The sequence below is a fragment of the Anolis sagrei genome, chromosome 3 (assembly GCF_037176765.1).
Source record: "Anolis sagrei isolate rAnoSag1 chromosome 3, rAnoSag1.mat, whole genome shotgun sequence".
Classification (NCBI taxonomy): domain Eukaryota; kingdom Metazoa; phylum Chordata; class Lepidosauria; order Squamata; family Dactyloidae; genus Anolis; species Anolis sagrei.
Window position 1 is genome coordinate 126,888,901 of NC_090023.1, and position 16,680 is coordinate 126,905,580.

At 41.7% G+C, this 16,680-nt stretch overlaps 1 protein-coding gene across 2 annotated transcripts in view; it reads right to left on the reverse strand.

The window, feature by feature from the left end:
- Positions 1–16,680, reverse strand: part of UGGT2 (UDP-glucose glycoprotein glucosyltransferase 2) — a 116,322-nt gene that overhangs the window by 37,553 nt on the left and 62,089 nt on the right. For both annotated transcript variants that reach the window (XM_060769484.2, XM_060769485.2), the window contains exons 15-20: positions 15,279–15,414; positions 13,049–13,180; positions 10,829–10,990; positions 8,456–8,579; positions 8,263–8,361; positions 2,849–2,943 (exon numbers count right to left, since the gene is read on the reverse strand). In XM_060769484.2, coding sequence (XP_060625467.2) covers positions 2,849–2,943; positions 8,263–8,361; positions 8,456–8,579; positions 10,829–10,990; positions 13,049–13,180; positions 15,279–15,414 — 748 coding nt within the window. The remainder of the gene's footprint in view (positions 1–2,848; positions 2,944–8,262; positions 8,362–8,455; positions 8,580–10,828; positions 10,991–13,048; positions 13,181–15,278; positions 15,415–16,680) is intronic.

Consider the following 16,680-nt stretch of genomic DNA (forward strand, 5'->3'; position numbering starts at 1 on the left):
TACATTCATAGGTACCGTTTCTGCGCGAAGGTAACAGCACTCCATGGAGTCATGCCAGCCACATGACTTGGAGGTGTCTATGGACAACGCAGGCTCTTCGGCTTACAAATGGAGATAAGCACCACGCCCCATAGTCGGACACGGCTGGACTTAATGTCAGGGGAAAACCTTTACCTTTATCATAATTATCTAATAGCATCTAAAGGGACTAGATTAAAGAGAGATAAATATCAGTCTACAGTAAGAGATCAAAGCTTTGTCTTTGTTTGTTTGTTAGTATTTTTTTTTTTGTGTACATGTCTGTCCTTTTGTTTCATTTTCGTACAGGCAGTGCCCGAATTACAAAAGTTCAACGTACAAATGTCTCATGGTTAAGAACGGGGGTGAGACAACAGGAACTGAGAGAAATCTATCCCTTGGAAAGGAATTCACTCCTAAAAGAGTTATCATGGGAAAATGAGTCTCCACTGAAGGTTTCTCATAATCCTTGTTTACACAACAAACCAGTGTTTCAAACTCCAATGATCACAGGGACAGAAAGTAAGGTGAAATCTTCTGAATAGGGGGAATAGGCAACAAATGGCTGAACTATTGGTAAATTGGGGGGCAATTTCTAGTAGATCAGAGAGCATTTCTGTCTCATAATTGTTTAGTCTTAGGAAGAGCAAAATAACTCATTGCTTCTCCTGCCTTAAATTATACTACTGGAACAGACGTTTTGCATTTTTTGTGTTTGAAATAACTGTGTGCTCCATGTTGTTCTGGAGCTCAAAGCAAATTCCTGGACTTAGAAATCTTACAGTTTTTTTTCTTTGATTTTTTGCACCGGTTCTCCAAACAGTGGATCCTTGGACCCCAAAATCCCCACCCCTGATATCTGGCAGAGACAGATATTTAGGATGGTGTTTTAGGATTGATTTAAACTTTACAGGGTGCAAAATGTTTACACCGACAACAATAAACAACGAAAAAGCATACTTACATATGAAAAAAGACTGACAAACAGCACGGAGAAACAAGTGGCTGGACCTCTTAGCTCTTGACTAACACACAGTTTCATTTCACATCTTACTGCAAAAATATAGCCCTTCATATCTGAATGGAGTACGCCACCAATCATACCTCCCTATTGGCTATGTTGGCTATGACTGATGGGAATTGAAATCCAGCAACATGTAAAAACCAACATGCTAGCCTGCATTTAATTTATTATGTTTGTACTGGTATCCAAACAACAAGACATTTTTCTTGCTAAAATATGAACCGGTTCTTCTCTTCTAAGAACGTGATATAAGATATTAGGGAAGTGTCACAGGTAGTCAGCCATGTGATTCCCTGCAGCAAACAGGAGGGCCATTAAGAAAGAAAAGGTGTAAGAAAGATCTTTAAAATACTTGCCAATACATCATCCCCAAACCCTTCCAGCCACGACAGGAAAAGCCACACCAAGACAAACATATACTACAATGTTTTGGTAGAAAGCTATTAAAAAGCAGTCCTGGCTGAGGAATGCACACAAGTCTAAGACCAAGCCTTCCAAATGAACTTAATTGGATAATAATACAATTAGATACCATTAGACATGTAACTGGAACCTGATTATTCAGGTACAGATGGATTCAAAACTAAGTTAGGCAAGCTTTCACCCTGATGAAATCAATGGGACAAAGTTAGACTAACATGGCCTATTCATTTCCAGTCCATCTTTAAGAGCACAAAGGGACAAATATTTATTTCTCTGACATCATGAAAGGATAGGAAAAATCTCAGTCTGCTACACCAGGCAGTAAGCGGAATTATTTAATTGGAGAGACTTATTAGGCAATGATCCGGACCATCTCTTAAAGGCATAATGGTATTATAGCTTTGTGAAGGGACTGGATTCACTATGGGTCAGGTGGATCAAATAATCCAGATGCTGCCTTTAAAACAAAACAGAAAAAAGAAAAGCCAGAATCATGTGGAGAAGGAACAAAGGTGGAAATATCAAAGTTATGGCACTACACAGTCATGCCAATCCCAATCCTCAGTTCTACAGTAGCTGTGATTGATGAGGGTCTGCTCTCATTGATCAGGAAGCAGACCACTGGGAGATCTTTGGTGTGATAGACAGAATCAGGGTCCATGTCCCAATTCCCCTTGTGGGCACAGACTTCATATGCTAGAAGGCATAGACAGACCCTTCTTCAACACAGTGGTTTTTACTAGTAAGTGAGGATTGGAAGACTTTCAGAATCTCTATTCAGGGGCTACCTAAAGGTAAAGGTAAAGGTTTCCCCTTGAGATTAAGTCTAGTTGTATCCGACTCTAGGGGGTGGTGCTCATTTCTATTTCTAAGCAGAAGAGCCGGCATTGTTTGTAGACTCCTCCAAGATCACGTGGCCCGCATGACTGCATGGAGCGCCGTACCTTCCCACCGGAGTGGTACCTATTGATCTACTAACAATACCAAATAGTCATAAGTGTGTAACTTATTCACAGAATTCCAGCCCAATAACATAATGACATGGTTTAATTACAGAAAATACAAAATTGTACAAGCAAATAAGTCTCTCTTGTATGCCCTAATTTCTTTCAGCTGCATAGAGCTTTCTTTGCCTTTTTTGAATCCAAGGTCTCTTTGGCAAGATTCTTTTTGTAAGATATTACAAATCCCACAACGCCCCTTCAAGAATTAGTCATTAAAGTTTTACAGGTCTGTTTTATTCCTTAAAAGGTATCTTTCAAGGAAATAAAGCCTTTTAAAATGTAAAGCAAAATCTCACTGATTCCATGAGTTTAGCCTAGTTGGAGCCAGTGCTTGGTTTCAGGCCATACTCTCTGCACAAAGTAGTTTTAAGGAACTGACCAGGTGTTTCAGCGCAGTCAAAAGCAATTGTCTCCCATCTGGCCTGTCATAATCAGCAACAATCCATATGGTAACAGGATATATTATGTCTTCATCTGAAAAGAACAGCAAAATACAGCCAAGGTCAAACATTTTCACTCTTCATAAGATATAAGACTGGTGAGCAGAATGCAAAGATGCAAGAGCAGATCAGAAACTTGGAAATTGTGTGTTCAAAGCTATTTTAATGCTTACTAGCCTAGCAGCTAGTATACTCTGTGGGCCTAAATATGCCAAAGGCACCAGATCCTGCCTGATCATGGAAACTAAGCAGGGTCAACCCTGGTTAGAAGTTAGATGGGAGATCAACAGTGAATACCAGGTGCTGCAGGCTAGATTACAGCAGAAGGAACTGATGAAACCATCTCTGAGTACTCCTTGCTTTAAAAAAAGGTTATGAAATGAATGAGGTTGCCACAAATCAACAGATCACTTGACGACATCTACACACACATAGTTAGTATACCATATACAGAAAAAAAAACCCGGAAATTCAATTAAAAGAATGTAACTATGTCTTGAAGACCCCTGAACCACTTCTCAGTATGCCAATCACTAATTCTTCAAAACCTGGAAGGAGAATAATGAAAATTGTTTACTTGAGACAAGTGCTACTAAGTGCAGTAGATCCTACCTTCTCATGAAGGGTTAAACCCAAATATGAAATATGAATGGGATGAAAATGGAAGGGGCCATTTTGCTAAATCTTCAAAGGATAAAAGTATATAATTTCCTGGATCTACAGAAAGGCACAACCAAAGTATCCATCTGCTTATCAATAGCAGCAAAAATGATAAGCTGTACTGGAGGCTGCCTGGTCACATGCAGCATTGAATAAATTGTAAAGTCCAGATTCCTGCCCCTAATCATAAGACAAGACCTGAATGCTCCAACATCAAACCTTATATCTTCACTGTTTTTCTAGATACCACTATGGGCCAACATAACATGCATTTCTTATTGGCTTGGAGTTTCCTTTGGGAAAGAGGAAGTGAGATGTAAACACTTTATATTATTATTAGGATCACTTTATTGCCACAGGTTCATTGACCCTACTCTCCCACTCTTCATGGGGTATTTTTACATCTATTGGATATTATTGATCTTAATGCCGGTGCAGATATATTGTTGCATTTTGACAGCCCATGGCAAGTACCAGGAATTGTGACCATTCTCATCAATAGGAATGATAAGAAATAACTTTGTCAGCACAACAACTAGTCAAAACAAGTTTTACAGCCACACAAATAATATTATCATGCATGGGAACATGTGTATCATAAATACAAAGGTGTATTATGCATGCGAAACAGTATGAAACATATTTGAATAACAGAGTCTAGTTCAGTGACTTATTTATTTATTTATTTATTTATTTAGTACACTTGTATACCGCTAATATCTCAGCCTGTGCGGCGACTCATTGCGGTTTACAACATATTTAAAAATACAATATTCACTTTAAAAATATAAAATAAAATATAAAAATACATACATATACATACATAGTATTGGGCCACCAATACAGACCGGAACATCTCATAGTTAAAGTCGTAATCCAATTCGTTATCCTTGATTGCTAGTCCATGATCAAAACATCATCACATCGGAATTAGTTGAAAACTTGCTCGAACATCCAAGTTTTCAGTTTTTTCCGAAATGCCATTAGCGAGGTGGCTGATCTTATTTCAGTAGGGAGGGCATTCCAAAGCTGGGGGGCCACCACAGAAAAGGCCCTATCTCTCGTTCCCGCAAGCCGCACTTGTGAAGCAGGCGGGATGGAGAGAAGGGCTTCTCCTGAAGATCTTAGGGTCCTGGTGGGCTGATAGGCCGAGATACGTTCGGATAGGTATGTAGGGCCAGAACCGTTTAGGGCTTTAAAGGTCAAAGCCAGCACTTTGAATTGGGCTCGGTAGCTAATCGGTAGCCAGTGGAGCTGGTACAGCAGAGGAGTTGTGTGCTCCCTGCGCCCTGCTCCTGTTAATACCATGGCTGCCGCCCGTTGGACTAATTGGAGCTTCCGGGCCGTCTTCAAAGGCAACCCCACGTAGAGAGCGTTGCAGTAGTCAAGGCGGGATGTAACCAGAGCGTGGACTACCGTGGCCAAGTCAGACTTCCCAAGGTACGGTCGCAGTTGGCGCACGAGTCTTAACTGTGCGAATGCTCCCCTGGTCACCGCCGAAACCTGGGGATCCAGGCTCAGCGATGAGTCCAGGATCACACCCAAACTGCGAACCTGTGTCTTCAGGGGGAGTGCGACCCCGTCTAACACAGGCTGTAACCCTATACCCTGTTCGGCCCTGCGACTGACCAGGAGTACCTCTGTCTTGTCTGGATTCAATTTCAATTTGTTCGCCCCCATCCAGACCGTCACAGCGGCCAAGCACTGGTTCAAGACCTCGACAGCCTCCTTAGTAGCGGGTGGGAAGGAGTGACAGAGCTGGACATCATCTGCGTACAGATGACACCGCACCCCGAAACTCCGGATGATCTCGCCCAGTGGCTTCATGTAGATGTTAAACAACATGGGGGACAGTATTGAACCCTGAGGAACCCCACAAAACAAAGGTTGTGGGGTAGAACAGGAGTCCCCCAGTGACACCTTCTGAGACCGACCCTCGAGGAATGACCGGAGCCACTGCAGAGCAGTACCTCCGAGACCCATTCCCGCGAGGCGTCCCAGAAGGATACCGTGGTCGACGGTATCGAAGGCCGCTGAGAGGTCGAGTAGCACCAACAGGGACACACTCCCCCTGTCGAGCTCCCGACGGAGATCATCCACTAAGGCGACCAAGGCTGTCTCAGTACCATGTCCCGGCCTAAAGCCAGACTGTGCCGGGTCTAGATAATCCGTGTCTACCAAGAATGCCTGGAGTTGTGAGGCCACCACACGTTCCATGACTTTGCCCAAAAAGGGAAGATTGGAAACAGGCCGATAGTTTACCAATTGAGTGGGGTCCAGTGATGGTTTCTTCAACAGCGGTTTTATCACAGCTTGCTTTAAGCTGGCTGGAAAAATGCCTTCCCGAAGGGAGGCATTAACCACCACCTTAACCCACTCGGCCAATCCCCCTCTGGCCTCCTTTAGAAGCCAGGATGGGCAGGGGTTTGGATGCATGTGGTAGCTCTCATTCCTCCAAGCACCTTGTCCACATCCTCAGTTTGAACCAATTGAAATGAATCCATCAAAATCGGACAAGCAGATGCTCGTGTTACATCCTCAGAGACTGCCGTTAATATGGTGTCCAGTCCAGAGCGGATCAAAGCGACTTTGTCTGTAAAGAACCGAGCAAAAGCTTCACAGCGAGCTGCCGCGTCATCAGGGCACCCATCCTGAATGGTGGGTTTTAAAAGGCCTCTGACAACTCGGAACAGTTCAGCCGGACGGTTCTTTGCAGACGCAATAGTGGCCGCAAAGAAAGTTTTCTTTGCGGCTCTTATTGCCGCGGCATATGACCTTAAAAAGGACACAAACCGTGTTCAGTTTGGCTCGCTCGGATCCGAACGCCACACGCTCTCTAGTTCCCTCTTCTTTCGCTTCAACACCGCCAGCTCCTCAGTAAACCAAGGAGCTGGTTTAGTTCGGCTACTTGAGAGGGGACGTTCTGGAGCGATCGTGTCTATTGCCCTGGTCATCTCCCCATTCCAGAGAGCGACCAGGGCATCAACAGGATCACCAACCGAGGTGGCGGGGAAATCCCCAAGAGCCATCAGGAATCCTTCCGGATCCATAAGCCTCCTGGGGCGGACCAGTTTAATAGGTCCTCCACCTCTGCGGAGGTTAGGGGGCGCAGTAAGTCTAAAGCTGACCAGGTGGTGGTCGGTCCATGGCAACGGAGAGATGGATAACTCCTCAACACCGCCACCTTCCTCCCATCCCTGGCAGAAAACCAAGTCCAATGTATGTCCAGCACTGTGGGTGGGGCCAGATACTTGTTGGGACAGACCCATGGTCGCCATGGTAGACATGAAGTCCTGAGCCGCTCCCGTTAGGGCAGCCTCGGCGTGGACGTTGAAGTCCCCCAGCACAAGCAGCCGTTGGGACTCCAATGCCAGGTCCGAGACTACCCCCGCTAGCTCAGGTAGGGAGACTGTAGTGCAGCGAGGTGGACGGTACACTAGCAGAATCCCTAATCTGTCCCGGTCACCCACCCTCAGGTGGACGCATTCAAAATTTGTTGACTGCGGGATGGGGGTCCTGGTCAGAGAAATGGAATCTCTATAGACTACTGCAACCCCGCCTCCCCGCCCTCCGGATCTCGGTTGATGCTGCACAGAGAACCCGGGTGGACAAAGCTGGGTCAAGTTTACACCTCCAGCTTCGTCCAGCCAGGTCTCTGTGATGCACGCCAGATCTGCCCGTTCATCCAGGATTAAATCCTGGATGAAAGTTGTTTTACCATTGACAGATCTGGCGTTCAATAGCACCACTTTCAATCCTGAGGGACCGCCATCCTGGTTACACCTACTTACCGTATCAGGAGACCGATTTGGGATTACTAATGTTGTTCCACGTTCCCTAGGCCGAATTAAAGGTCTCCTTTTCCCGTATCTCCCCTTCCCCACCACGACTTCTATGGGGGCTCCTCGGTTAACGGAAGCCTCTCCCTCCTCCATGACGCATTTGATGCTTATAATAATAAACCAAGGATCATTGCGGTTTGCATGCCATGTTACAGTTTCAGTTTGTAACTTCTTCACAACATCAAAAAAGTGCCTTCTAGAAATGAATATTTCATCCAAAACACATATACCTAAGTTAAAGGAAGACCAAAGCAGGAAGAAATAGCTACACTGTATGATCAACCAAATGAATTACATAATTATCTATAGTTCAATTATTTTGTAATCTGGGTAAATTTATGGTTTAGTCTACCACAGACCTATTCCTTCTGCAAATTGTTTACTCATAAGACATATTAGATATTGAGAGTAAAGCTTTTAGATTCTTTTTCCTAGCTATGGTTAATGCAAAAATGGAGTATGGACTGGCTACGAATCAGGATTAAGAACTGATTTAAGGGCGATTCCCCATCCGCAAATTAACCAATGTGTGACTTTGATGGTGCATGGCTTCTGAGGGCAGGATTTTAATTTAACAAGCTGATTTCACCATGAATCTAAGGCCGCTTCCACACAGATGAATAAAATCCCACATTATCTGCTTTGAATTGGAATATATGGCAGTGTGGACTCAGATAATCCAGTTCAAAGCAGCTATTGTGGGGTTTTCTGCCTTGATATTTTGGGATATAGGACTGTATGGAAAGGCCCTAAGATACTTTGATGAAAGCAACAATTAGGGTGAATGTCCAATGGTTAACCATTACAATTGTACCATGATTTCCTATACAACTGAATAAAAATAAACCTACCTTTTCTTGACACATATTTCATGTTTTCTGTGACAACAAATGTCTTATCTTGAGAATCCAAGAAGGAAAACGTTGAAAAATCATGTGTATCTATAGGAACTGGAATAATTAAAATGTACCTTGTTAACATAGGATATGTAAACAGATTGGAGACCAAGAAAGAAGAGAAAGGAAAATAGATGATAATAGTTACCTGAAGGGGATATAAAGTTCAAGTATCTCCTTTCTGTGCTGAGAATTTTATCATTGATATGTGAAACTACATTCTGCTGCTCCATGATGAAGTCTACTGCATCTTTGTGATCATTCAGCAAACCCTGTGCAGACAACAATAGAAGGCGTACTCCAATTTCTAAACCGCTTGATATATTAAGATTAAATACAGTTCTCACTCTCATCTGAAGCTCTATACATTCATATTGTCAGGACTTGTCAAGGATAGCAGAGGTACCCTCCAGGCCTATGCTCTCCACCAATGCAATCGATAAGCTGCCTAGAACCGCTAGCTGGCGAGTTTCCCGGATTATGATTATGCAAAGGATAGCAGGGTGTCTCCATCATTGGCACTCCTGAACTGGTGGGCTGTAAAGGCTTGTGAGCAATGGCTTTTATTTAATTGTCACTCCTGGCTGCTACTCAATTGCCTGCCCAACTGTTTGATGGATTTTCTGCTTGGGGATTTAGGCCTCCTTCTTGCAACCTGCCAGTTCTCCAAGCTGCCTAAGGTCAAGAATTAACCTTATTAACATACTCTATTTAAGTGAATCTAGTGGGCCATCACATCTAACGTGCACCTTACTTTTCAAAACCTTGGAGCCAAATAATAATAATAATAATAATGCTGGTGAAAGTAACATGCTACGGCACGAAGTGCACTCTTTATAACACTGAGTTTTTATTATAAATTCAACACCAAAAACATCCCACTATCCTTTGACAAACGTTTAGTAATATACTAAGGAGAACAAAATTAAAACATGCAACCCTTGAAGAAGCAAGCGAAAACAAAAGCAAGGACTATATACAGACATTCACAATAGATTGTAATCAAATATTTTCTTTGGAAAAATGGAAAAGTACTTTTTGAGCAGTTACCAGCCAATCCCTCTGCAATGCCGGAAATACAGCTTAATGGTGTAACATTAGAAAATGTTGACCATTTCTACTACCTTGGCAGCCACCTCTCCACAAAAGTCAACATTGAAATTGAAATACAACACTGCCTGAGCTCTGCGAGTGCAGCATTTTTCTGAATGAAGGGGAGGATTGGGATATCCACAGAGATACTAAAGTGCTTGTTTATAAAGCTATTGTCCTCCCAACCCTGCTATCCGCCTGCGAAACATGGACTGTCTATAGACATCAACTCCTGGAATGAATCCATCAGCGTTGCCTCTGAAAAATCCTGCAAATCTCTTGGGAAGACAGGCAGACAATGTCAGCGAGCTGGAAGAATCAAAGACCACCAGCATTGAAGTGATGCTCTTACGCCATCAACTCCATTGGACTGACCATGTTGTCTGAATGTTTGATCATCATGTCCCAAAGCAGTTACTATACTCCAAACTCAAGAATGGGAAATGTAATGTAGGTGGACAGGAAAAGAGATTTAAAGATGGGCTTAAAGCCAACCTTAAAAACTGTGGCATAGATACTGAGAACTGGGAAGCCCTGGCCCTTGAGCACTCTAACAGGAAGTCAGCTGTGACCAGGAGTGCTGTGGAATTCAAAGAGGCATGAATGGAGGGCAAAAGAGAGAAACATGCCAAGAGGAAGGCACATCAAGCCAACCCTGACCGGGACCGCCTTCCACCTGGAAACTGATGCCCTTACTATGGAAAGACATGCTAGTCAGGAATAGGTCTCCACAGCCACATACGGACCCGCCACTACACTTGGAGGGCCATCATCCTTGGGCTACAAGGGATCGCCTAATTAAGTAAGTAATTTTTTTAAATTGTAAAATGTCAAGTGTATATACTATTATCTGGTGTTTCAATTAAAATACAGCACTATATGACAGACAACAACTTCATCTTCAGCACTGCTCACATGATCAGTTGTGTTTTTCAAGTTTGCAAGTGAATCTAATGTGCATCTTAATTTTCGAGACATAGTATGGCCCAAAATGGGGCACATTACATTAGAGGAAATATGGTACATTATGATAATTGTGGGCAAATTAGAACACAAATGTCCGTGTATGTCATCTTTCAAATATTATAAATTTAACAGATACTCTTCCTCTCTAGAAAAAAGAAAATGCAGAAAGAGGCATCTCGTATCCAGCCCATGCTTTCCTACCCATATCAATCTTTGTACCATGGCTCGAAGATTAACAAGAGCTTAGTTAAATTCTAAAGCATGGATAATCGTTATATATTAGGTTTTAAAATCATGACTGCAAATTAAAATAATGATGCCATTTAGATTTTCAGCACATTAATTCCAAGCCACCTCATTATGAAAGATGTAGAATATAAGCACCACTGAAGCAATGTGCTGGACAATATTCCAGTGCATGTTCTTTGTGGGGGGGGGGGGGAAACAGTAATGCTAAGCATACCATGAACACTGCCCGCTGGAAGGACTCTGTGGCATCCACGATCTTCAGGAGCGAGGTCTCTAGCTCTGCGACATTCATCTCTTTTCTGTTAAAGGGCACACCATTAAAGAGAGCTTGGGGCAATGGACCCAGGCCAGTCTTCTTATAAAACACTGCTCCTGCCTGGACAGATCAGAGATGTCACTGTTACACAGAATGGAACTGACTGCTACAGAGAAGTGACGAGATATCAACAGACAATGAACGCAAACATCCCTGCATGGGGCGGGGGTCAGGATCAGAGGAGACAAGTGGATTTGTTATGCCTTTACAACTTCCCAGAAAGGTATTCGGGAAAGCAAAAACAAATGCTAGTCATTGCCAGGTGAACATATGAAATAATATAGGCATAAAACAATTCAAAATCCATAGTGTTGCAGTTTAGGTGACAGAATCATAGTGTTGGAAGAGATCACAAAGACATCTAGTCCAAGACCATTCTATCATATTAGAAAATACAATTAAAACACTCCTGATAGATGGCCATTCATTTTAAAAACCTCTAGAGAAAGAGGTCTGAAGACATGCATGGTGTACAGTGGAAAAACAGCCTATCATAGTCAATGGCAGTGGCTCTCAACCTTCCTAATGTCGCGACCCCTAAAAACAGTTCCTCGTGTTGTGGTGACCCCCAACCATAAAATTATTTGGTCATTTGGGAGTTGTAGTTGCTGGGATTTATAGTTCACCTACAATCAAAGAGCATTTTGAACTCCACCAATGATGGAATTGAATCAAACTTGGCACACAAAACAACCAAGAGAAAATACTGAATGGATTTGGTGGGTATGGACCTTGAATTTTAGAGTTGTAGTGCAGTTACATCCAGAGAACACTGTGGACTCAAACAATGATAACTCAGGATCAAATTTGGTACGAATACTCAGTATGCCCAAATGTGAACACTGGTGGAGTTTGGGGAAAATAGACCTTGACATTTGGGTGTTGTAGTTGATGGGATTTATAGTTCACCTACAATCAAAGAGCATTTTGAACTCCACCAATGATATAATTGGGACAAACTTCCCACACAGAGCCCCCATGATCAACAGAAAATACTGTGTTTTCCTATGGTCTTTGGTGACCGCTCTGACACCCCCCTCGCGACCCTCCCCTAGGGATCCCGACTTCCAGGTTGAGAAACGCTGGTCTATGGGGAGATTTCGTCAGGCAAATCCAACTGTATAGAATATTACCTGCCAAACATATTCTGAAGTTTACTAAGAAGTGCATGCATTAGAGTGAATTTAAATATAATAATAATAATAATAATAATAATAATAATAATAATGTCCCCCAAGGGGACTCAGAGTGGATTACAGAACCCATATACAGCAAACATTCAATGTCATTATACAATTAACAAAGACAGATAGTACATAAACTGAGGTAAAAGCTTTTCCCTTCTTTCCCTATCTCCAGCATCTGGAAGCTGTGCTCAACTCCGGCCATGGGGAGGTGCTGTTGCTCCATCTTCCATGCCGAGGAGCTTTGTTGTCTGTAGATGCCGTTCTGATTGAATAGCTGGCATGTCCACATGGGCGCCTTTTATTACCTCCCCGCCAGAGCGATACCTATTTATCTACTCACATTGATGTTTTTGAACTACTAGGTAGGCAGAAGCTGGGCTGACAGCAGGAGCTCACTCCAACCCAGGCTTGAACTGCCAACCTTTCGATAACAAGATTTTCTGCATCTGGCAGTTTAACCCGCTGTGCTAAAGCCCAGCCCAAGTGACTGAGAATAATTTTAATGTAACCCTATCCATTTATTTTAATTATTATTTTTAGAAACATTTTTAAGCACTTGTCTGCTACAAAGTTTCCAAAATAATGTACAAAAGAACAACCTTTAAAGGTCAGTTTTAAAAGCCAAAGGCCAAATGGAATAATATGGTTTGAGCACTCACAAGAAATCTAGCAATAATGGCACAGCCTAATTTATCTGGGAAGGAGCTCTCAAGTCCAGGCAGAAGAAGATTTGTGCTATGTCACTGGTATTGGGGTTTAGGAAATCTCTTCAGACACCTGCCATTCTGAATCCTGAACAAATACCGAATGCAACACTGCCAATGGATTTGTGGGTCCTCTATTAAATGGACTGGTGTACCCTCTATTTCAAAAACCCTACAGCAACCAGGAATCATTTTCATCAGATTTCCCACTGATCTACTCTTTTTACCTTTCTCTTCTCATCATATTCAGAGTGGATGCCAAGGATTTCTTGCATGTCAGCATGAGGAAATCCGCTGCGAAGAACACGCTTCACGTGCTCCACAGAAAGCACGCCTCCATCCTTTATTTCATGGTACATCTAATTAAAAGAGGGAGAGAGAGGGAGAGAGATAAAGAAATGAGATAACCCATTCAACTGATGTATTCATATTATATTAATTTTTTATTACTCCACTGGAAGTGGATTTTAAAGGCTTCTGTCACCCAATCACAGACCCATCCAGCTTATTTTATTACTCAGTTTTGAGCACTAACCAAGAGATGGTACGCTTTAATACCTAAAGCCAATTAAACTTCTATGAACTCTCCCTCTTAAATTCATCCATCACATTCATCTCCCTGCATTAAGAGGGTGGGTGGGTGGGGGGGAGATACTGAAGAAAGAATAAAACTTCCATTTGTTTTTTACAGAATTGTGCCCATCAATCTTGGCTCTTTCTCTACTAGCCATGAAATGAATCAAGCGACCAAGGGAAATATTTATACAATAAAGCTATCTCATAACTCTGTTTTGTTCTAGATGACCAACATAACAAGTGAATGGTTAAATACGCAGCCATGTTAGAAATCACTAGCACAGCTATTAAAATTAAGAATGTATGCATGAATGAAAACTTTATTTTTATCCTGCCCTATCTCCCCGGAACCCCCGGTGGCGCAGTGGGTTAAAGGTCATGGGTAATGGATGATATACATCTAAGGAATGTATAAAGTGTTATATAAAGTAAATTTACTTTTGGAATAATGTATACCGAGATAAGACTTGAATGGCAAAATTTTGTTAATTGACAGAATGTATCAACTAAAATAAAAAGTAATAATAATAATAATAATAATAATAATAATAACAGTAAACTTTATTTATACCCCGCTACCATCTCCTTGAAGGGACTCTGGGCAGCTAACATGAGGCCAAGCCCAAAAATAACAATAAGGCAAAATAAATACATACACGATCAATAAAAAGAGAGAGCATTGAATAAAGTGGAAGAATTTAATTTAACAACAGAATCATTGTTTTATTCTGTTGCTTCTGAATTGGACCAATGGATTTGAAAAATAGATTTTATTCCCCCTCCCCTCAAGTGAGAATCCATCCTCCTTCAGGAATCTGCCATTTGCCCAAATAAAGTTGTGTGTGTGTGTTAAATCCATTTCTTTACTCTTTGGCTGTTATTTGTTCTAAACATGAAGTGTCACAAATTGGTGAACAAGTCAATATATACTCTATTAAGCAGAATGTGAACATGTTAGTAAAGGTAAAGGTTTCCCTCGACATTAAGTCTAGTTGGATTCTGACTCTGGAGGGTAGTGCTCATTTCCATTTCTAAACTGGAGAGCAGGCATTGCTTGTAGACACCTCCAAGGTCATGTGGCCAACAAGACTGCATGGAGCGCCATTGCCTTCCCATTGGAAGTGAGTATTGATCTACCCACAATTGCATGTTTTCGAATTGCTAGGTTAGCAGAAGCTGGGGCTATCAACAGGAGCTCACCCTGTCCCACAGATTCAAACCACTGACTTTCCGGTCAACAACTCAGCAATTTAACCCGCTGCACCACCACAGTCCCTTGTGGGCATGTTACGCTTTGAATTATAACTCTGAAACCCCAAAGGGATTTGTAGTCTCAGTCTCTTTCCTTGCAATGCCTAGTATCATTGCCTAGTGTCATGCTTTACAATCTTTATAATTGTTGGATTCAGAAAGGAAATTCTCATACACAAATGCACACGCTTCTTTAGCAACCAAGTTAGTGATGCTTTGGATTTCTTTTGCCTTCACCTGCTTGCTCCATTTATTTTAAGTTACCTTCCATTTTCTTCTTGTCTCTGAATTAATTATGCCATAATCTAATTCAGAGGCATCCTAAATTGGGGAAAGTGTCTGTAGCCCATTAAGGAAGGCAAAGATGTTTGAGAGAATAGGAGTTGTGGGTGCACATCTACACACATGCAGTATAACACGATGTGCCCCTCTTCATTCTCAAAACAACCCATAAAGCTGCAGCTATGATGACAACAGAAATTAATAGAAAAACAGTATTTTAAAACTAAATTTATCACTCTATGTTCCTTCTTGTTTTGAGAGGCACTCTCCTGTGGCTACTGTGTACCTGCAGGAAAGGAAGGGCAGCCTTGAGTAAAGCATTATTTGTATCTGTTTATAAGCACTAACATTTATCATGGCGGCAAATGCTTCAGGGATATCCATTTCATCTGCTACGTAGTTAAAAGCTCTCCATAAAGCTACTCCCGCATCAAGATTTCCATCAACCGCTTCATTAGTATTTAAAATGAAAACAAATCCAATCCTGTGCAGGGAAAGTAAAAATACTGTTAGGAACAGCAAAGTTTATAAGAACACATCAAAAACAGATCAAGGCATGCCAACTAAATCCACACGTTCAAATGACAAATATACCAAGATCAAGAATTAAATGGCAATATTTAAAATATTAAAGTGAGCTCATTGCATCATAATGTACCTCATTATTTCAAACATTATATATTTTCAGCAGAGCTTGGGAAAACTCATTATTTTGGATCATGACCCCAAGAAGCTCCTAGCAACCATGGCCACACTGCTTAAGGGGGTTCTGGGAGCTGCTGTCTGAAAAAAAGTAACTTTATTAAGTTTTGACTCATACTTTTAAGGTCTACGGAGCCCTACTTTTTATAGAAATATAAAAGTAGGGCTGGATAGCCTTACATCTGACCATTCCATATAGGAACGATACTTCATGGCTTGAGAACAAGTACACTGGGCTTTGACTACTTGTCTGTGTGTGTGTGGTTTTTTTCCAGCTCAACACTCAGCTTTGTATGCAATCCAAACTGCAAATGTTTGTAACCAACCTGTACTCTCATGTAATGACTCTTCTCAATCAAGTTGTGTTTACGAATTATATGCAATAGCAAGTAAGAATTAACTGTATTTGATTAATGAATGACAGTTCCAGCCAAACTACGGCTTGCAAACTGAAATTGGCTAAGTTCAGATGTAATGCTAAGTCATGGCTGATGGTTCTGGGTTAAACCCTGGTACTGGCTGAACTGCTGACCGAAAGGTCAACGGTTTGAAACCAGAGAGCGGAGTGATCTCCCTTCTGTCAGCTCCAGCTTCTCATGTGGAGATATGAGAGAAGCCTCCCAATGGATGGTAAAACATTTGGGAGTCCCCTGGACAACGTCCTTACAGACTGCCAATTTCCTTACACCAGAAGTGACTTGCAGTTTCTCAAGTCGCTCCTGACACACACAAAAAGTCAATGTAACGCGATGTAACAAAATTGGATTTGTTTTCCTATTCCTGGTTTTAAAGTGTTATTTCCTGTTTAATTGTGCAGTATTTTCTTTGAAAGTAGCTGTTACATTCTAGAAAATTCATTTTTGTGGCTGCTACAAACTATGCTTAATTGGTCGAGACTTTATGAGATATTTATTGAAAATCTATAGCAAAATGTGCTACAGGATAACCCACAAAAACAAGTTTTTTGCAGTTTGATAAATTTGTTCTGTTTTTATGACAGAACCAATGAGGAAATGGCATTTATAACAAAGGAAGAAAATTGTGTTGC